Source organism: Cicer arietinum, chromosome 6, assembly GCF_000331145.2.
Source record: "Cicer arietinum cultivar CDC Frontier isolate Library 1 chromosome 6, Cicar.CDCFrontier_v2.0, whole genome shotgun sequence".
NCBI lineage: Eukaryota > Viridiplantae > Streptophyta > Magnoliopsida > Fabales > Fabaceae > Cicer > Cicer arietinum.
The window spans coordinates 58,311,507-58,318,466 of NC_021165.2; the positions used below are offsets into that span (position 1 = coordinate 58,311,507).

Genomic DNA, 6,960 nt, shown 5'->3' on the forward strand with positions numbered 1-6,960 from the left:
ATTTTGTTTCCTATCTTTCAACCTAGCATATTGTAACACTACCAAAAGCAAAATTGTTAAATTTTATAATTATTTTTTGTCAATTGACAATAATATAATTGTACATATTTTATTCTATAAACTACTTTAAAAAATATCTTGTATGCTTCTTTATATCAATATTGTGTAATATATGGAAAAAAAATTATCCACAAACTACAAAAAGAAAATGAGAAAAACAGTGCAGAGGAGAACATACTTTGATGGAACACGTGGAGTATAGACAATACTTGGCTCCACAACCGCACCAAGAGCTAGAATGCCTCCCCCATTGCCATCTCTTTTCAATCAATGAGAAAAAGCACTCGGTAGTATTTCACGTGCTGACAATTGAGACACAAAACTCAGAGTACCAGGGCCAAACCCAAAGATTCCATCAAATGCTGTTGGTGTCTCAATCAAACCCCAATCAAGATTGATACAACACCTATTGACAAAACAACACTTCAATAAAGTTTTATTTCAAAACAAAATCCATATTTATTTATCATTTTTCAAAAGTCAAAATTGATTTATGTATCAGAGCAAGATATAAAACACAAGTTTTACTCTGAATCTTCAAAATATAACAACATAATGTTTGCCAAAACAAATCATGCCACCAAAAGAAATACTACAATTTAATTTTTTTCTTTTTCTCCGCAAACCAATCTTACTAATTCATACACTTAAAGTGTTTACAAATACAATCACCCAATACCTACAAACAATTCTTTCAAAGCACACTACTTATTACCATTTTCAAATGTCTTTACATATCATACCTAAGTTACATAAATATTTCTTTCACCAAAACTCTACCAGTTTATAAATTCCTAATTTGTAAATAATTCAATGCCAAAATTCATATTAAGTATTAGTATTAACAAAAACATTAGAATGAATGCAAAAATTAAGAGAGAAGATATAAAAACCTTCTATTTACCAATTCTCCAATTTATTAAAAAATTAACCTATCTACAAAGCTTGTAGGACCAATTTAACTCCCCATTCTGAAAATTATCTATAATTGAGTCCTATAGTCTTTTAGCATAGGCTCCCTTGACCTGCCTATCCAAGTTTAATTTTTATATGTTCCAACATATACACAAATTTATAATTGTCCAAAATAAATAAGCATAATTGTTTCTCACCCAAAAAACACAGTGGATGAAGAGTTTACATTGGAAGGAGAAGGTTGCCTGAGGATCATGTCAAAATGCATTTTATCAGTAACATAAACACCCGAGATAGTACTATTATATTGATACTCATACGTGTATCTGCAATGTTTAATGGGAGGAGAGCATCGAACATCCGCACCTTGAACCTCAAAAGGGCATATACGGTACGAGCAATGAATCAGCGCGGTCGTGGATGAACTCATCGTATCAAAGAAATTAAACTTAAACTGCAGAATACACAACACAATAAGTAAGAAGTATTAAACTTAAAATAAAAATAAGCACCACAACATAAGTAAGTAGTACTAATAATTAAGTATGTATAGTAAAAAAAGAAATGATGAAAATTGAAAATCCTAACCCCAAGTCCATTAGATTAAAGACAAATATCACATTGATTGCAACTAACCTAGAGAAGGTCGCTTCCTGTATCAATCTGCACACAGTACATTCCCTTGGTGGAGATCCGAGCTTGACTAATGTTGTATACATCATGAACAAAAAAAGAAAAAAAAGCCATCAATTATAAATAAAATCTCACTCCCTCTTATTCCATACAAATAAAATAAAATAAAATATAGCTTTTTTAGATAAATAGAATATGTAATATTATTTTCAACATCTAAAAATAAATAAATAAAATTTATTTTCCTATCTAACTATGTATTCAGAAATATTGGTATCTAACTTCACATAGCATTATATAAAATGATTATACTACATTCATTTCCCTTTTTTGTATAGATAATAAAATAAGATGTATATTTGCTGAAAAAACAAACAGTTTAGCCTGTAATTCAAGTTTTAGTTTTTGTGTCACCTTTAACTGCATTCATGTTTCGGTTAAGCTAATGGCAAATATTTTGCATCATTTAATAAATGTACAACATAGCATAAGAGAAAAGGAAAAGAATGTAGGAATAATGTGGGAATAGAAGAAACTAAAGTAATAAATGAAGGAGTTTACGGGAGAGATAATTGGTTGTACCCAACCATCGAGTTGCCTTCGACAGGGAAATTGACTGCGCTATGCAATATTTTCGAGTTGGGAGCTCTGTCATGAGCTCTCAACGTCTCCATCTCAACACGATGGTTGAGCAGCACAATCCCGATTTAAAGAGAGGTAACCGGTACACATCATGGGTACAACAAGGATGGCCAAGCCGCATGCCAAAAAGAATTGCTTAATGTTGAAATGCATTTTCGTTTAAGGTTAGAGAGTAGAAAAAGAATGGTGGTGGAATTGGACGAGTAAACATTGAAATATAATAGTGTAGAGCAAGAGAGAATCATAATGTGAATGATAATTAAGATTAACGTTGGAGCTATTTATATTACTCAGTATGAATGAATTAAGCTAAAATAAAGAAATGAAAATATAAAGAATGTAAATGTAAATAACGCAATGCTCACACTAATTGATCACTCACCTTTCACTTTGTAGCTCATGATATCAGTAAGTTTTATGTTCAAACTTCTAAATAACTATAGAACATATGTCAAAATGCATTTTGTTATTGACACAAACACCCGAGGTAGTACTGTTATCTTGATACCTATAGATGTATGTGCACTGTTTAATAGGACGAAAACATCGAACATCCGCACCTTGAACCCCGAAAGGGCATTGACAGTCCGAGCAATGAATCAACACAGCTGTGGATGAATTTACCTTGTCAAAGAAATTGAACTTAAACTACAGAGTACACAACACAACAAACAACAAATATTAAGCTTAAAATAAAAATATTGGTTCTCAAGGCAATAAAACAAGCACCACACCATAAGTAAGTAGTACTAATAATTAAGTATGCATAATTAAAAAGAAATGATAAAAATTGAAAATACTTACCCCAAGTCCATTAGATTGAGGGCAATTATCACATTGATTGCAACTAACCCAGAGAAGGTCACTTCCTTTATTAATCAAACCAATATATTCCCTTGGTGGAGATCTCAGCTTGACTATTGTTGTATACATCTTGAACAAACAAAAAAAAAAAGCCATCAATTATTAATGAAATCCCACTCCCTCTTATCCCATACATATAAAATGAAATTAAATTCTGCTTTTTTTAGATAAGTTGAACATGTAATATTATTGTGAACATCTAAAAAAATAATATATCATTTCCCTATCTAACTATGCATTCAGATGTATTGGTATCTAACTTCACATATAATTATATAAAATGATTATACTACATTCATTTCCCTTTCTTTTTGTATAAATAATAGAATAAGTGGTATGTTGAAAGCAACAAACAGTTTAGCCTATAATTCAAGTTTAAGTTGTTGTGTCAGCTTCAACTGCATTCATGCTTTGGTTAAGCTAATCCTGAGTTGAGCTTACATCTAATAGCAAATATTTTGCATCATTTAATAAATGTACAACACAACATAAGAGAAAAAGAAAAGAATGTGAGAATAACGTGAAAATAGAAGAAACTAAAGTAATAAATGAAGGAGTTTATGGGTGAGATAATTACCAACGAGTTACCTTGGACACGAAAATTGACAACGCCAAGCAATATTTTTGAGTTGCGAGCTCTGTCGTGAGCTCTCAACGTCTCCATCTCAACATGATGGTGGAGCGGTATGATCCTTGTTTAAAGGGAGGTAACTGATACACATCATGGACACAACAAGGATGACCAAGCAACATACTAAAAAGAATTGGTTAATGTAGAAATGCATTTTCGTTTAAGGTTAGAGTGTAGAAAAAGAGTGGTGGTGGAATTGGACGAGTTAAAATTGAAATATAATAGAGTAGAGTAAGAGAAAATGATAATGTGAATGATTAATAAGATTAATGTCGGAGCTATTTATATTACTCAGTGTGAATGAATTAAGCTAAAATATAGAAATGAAAATATAAAGAATGTAAATGTAAATAATGCAGTGCTCACACTAATTGACACTCCCCTTTCACTTTTCAACTCATGATATCAGTAAGTTTGGTGTTCAAACTTCTAAATAACTACAAAACAGATTGACGGTAGCTTTGAGATATGAAATCAAATTAAGAGAAAAGATGAAAATGATGACAAAAATATTAAACACTATGTGTAAAGAGATAAAGAAAATTACGAGTAACAATAATAAACACTATATGTAACGACTCACATCTTTACATATCAGAAATTTTGTTGTGTATTAAAAATAGAAAACATATTTCAAAAGGGTTTAAGAGAGATAGACACAAATGTAGCATGCACCTTAGTGAAAGTAGATTCCCTTGTGCGAGTGGAGTAGGAGATGCAACGTGGCTCACCTCAGTGTTCCGTAACCCATCACGTGGAAGTTCTATTACTCGATTGTGAGTATTCGTATGGTGTGTTGGGCTACACAACCACACTACGACGGTACCATACTCACCCATGTAAGGATGATTTCTATTTCTCCGTCGGAGTCGCCGTCGAGTCATTTGGATTTGCCGCCTATGCTGATTTATTTTGTAGTTTAGAAGAAGAAATCATAATATATTGAGTCACCTATGTTTTATTTTATTTTTGTCATTATACAAATTTGGCCACTTTCACACAAAATAAAAAAAATAGATGTTGACATGTATCGCATCATAATTTGACAACTTTGAGTCAAAACAAAAAGAATGTTCAACACATCTAATTATAGTCATTCAAATAAAAAATAATGTTCAATTCCAGCAATAAATAAGAAAATATACTAATATGGATTTTAATCGTAAACTAGTTTTACATTTACACTGAATAATTACCGTTGATTTCATATTTATTATATAATTATAATTTTTATCATTAAATTAATTATTTGTGTTTTTTGTCATTATAAAATATATTATTGTTAAGCTTATCTCATTGAATGGTATAATCTAGAAAGTAAGACGTCAATCCTCTTGTGTTTTCTTTTATTCTCACACTTCCAATTTCTACAGATACTAAAGAACGGCAATTTTCTGCTATGAATATCGTCAATACTACACTTTGCGACAAGATGAAAAATGAATTTTTGATTGATTGTTTGTTAGTATACATTAAAAGGGGAATTGCTAAAAAGATAATTAGTATACATTGAATTGGAAAATGAATCTTTTAAATAATTTAATATCAATTTTATGTATGCTGATTTGACTGACTGGTTGCGTGAGTTGGACGGTGCGAAGGGTCAATGCAATTCTCAATCATGTTCGACCAATTTTCAACAAAAACAAATTAAGGAAGGTTGTGTGAGTAAAGAAAGTTGTGAATCATGAATACATTCGTAGAACAGTTTTACTATAATTGTTGTTTTATTTAATGGTGGTCCTAAATCAGACGCATCGGATTCTCTAAATAGCTAAATTTCTGCTAAGTTGTTGAATAGTTTTTTTTTAATAATTTAAATAATGTGGCACTTGTCACTCCTACAAACTTTATTTTGTTTCTTTTCTAAATCTAATCCGTAATTTACTCTTCTAATTTTCTAACGTGACACATTTAATTTAAAAAATCTTAATTAAATAATAAATTAAAAAATAATTGTTTCTCAAAAAAAAAATGATTTTAAAATTTGTTTTGCGCATTTAACAGTATCACATTTTAATCATATATATCATACAACAAATTTCGTGAAATTAAATAAAATATGATAGATTCACCAAAAATAAGGTAATAAATTAATATCTTGACCGCCAACGCCACTCTATTAAGTTGAGACTTATGACAAAGTTTAAAAAAGTCCAATACACTAAATTTAGGAGTTGGTCTCTATTCTACCCTCAGTGAAAGCTCAATGTTCACTTTTTGCAAAATCCTATTGTTAATTACATCAAATTTCCAAATTGAAATCAAAATGCAATCACCCCTAATTTCGGATTAACCCGCCTAGCAAACAACCTCTATATGTCTCTCATTGACCCATCTCAATAATATTCATCACAAAATCATGCATATCATGGTGTAATCAATACACAATACACAATACACAATAACAATCACAAATAATACATACATTCTAAAAAATCACCTCAAGATTGTATACCTTAAATGATCATATTCTTAAGCCAACAACTTCAATTCTAGACTCTAAAAGATAAGGAATACTTAAATATTTAAATTTTCTCACTCGTTACTTCCCACAACATTATTTATCCTTTAAAGATTAAATTCTTAAAGCTAATACACTCAAACTACAATGTTTACCTTAATGTGCTATTTTTAAAAAAAATTAAATTAATACTTATCGTATTAAACATTCTGACATTCACATCTTCAGAGTATGTCCACTTTGACTTTGTCATTCCTAGAGGCAAAAGAAGTTTGAATTCTTAAGATAGAAACAATTGAACCATAATTAATGCCTTGACTCGTCCTTATGACTAAATTTGGAGTTGTAACGATAAAGACGCTGAAATCATTAATTGAATTTGAACTAGATTGAAGTTGATTTGTTACTATGAACCAAACGAATACAATAAAGATAGAAATTTCAAACAATACCGCACCAAGACAACATACAAAAATAACACTGCACTAAATAAACATGTAATTAACTAAAACATTATAAGTATGAAATAATTGATAAAAATGGCCCTAAAATGAAAATGTTACAATATATACAACCCAAATGATAATATTCGTTATATATAATTAAATGAATTATTATAAATTAGAATTTAATAATTGATATAATAATTTATATTTTAATTATTGATTATAGGCTTACCCATAAAATATAAATAACTAAATCCAACATAAGAATCACGACCATCCTTAAATATTATTAATTTTTTTAAAAA

The 6,960-nt window shown here is 29.8% G+C and overlaps 1 protein-coding gene across 1 annotated transcript; it reads right to left on the minus strand.

Moving 5' to 3' along the window:
- Positions 1–327: 327 nt before the first annotated feature.
- On the minus strand, positions 328–4,629 carry LOC101514064 (aspartic proteinase 39-like). Its single transcript, XM_004507180.1, has 5 exons — positions 4,477–4,629; positions 3,055–3,183; positions 2,803–2,898; positions 1,173–1,429; positions 328–466 (listed from the first exon to the last, which is right to left on the minus strand). Exons 1-5 carry the CDS (start codon positions 4,627–4,629, stop codon positions 328–330), a joined length of 774 nt encoding a protein of 257 aa, XP_004507237.1.
- Between the last annotated feature and the right edge of the window lie 2,331 nt (positions 4,630–6,960).

Coding starts and splice junctions, on each gene's coding strand:
- LOC101514064 (XM_004507180.1), bottom strand. CDS start 4,629: ATGACTCGACGGCGACTCCGACGGAGAAATAGAAATCATCCTTACATG. Junction 2,899..3,054: donor CTCAATCTAATGGACTTGGG/GTAAGTATTTTC, acceptor TGTACTCTGTAG/TTTAAGTTCAATTTCTTTGA. Junction 1,430..2,802: donor TCGGGGTTCAAGGTGCGGAT/GTTCGATGTTTT, acceptor TGTATTCTGCAG/TTTAAGTTTAATTTCTTTGA.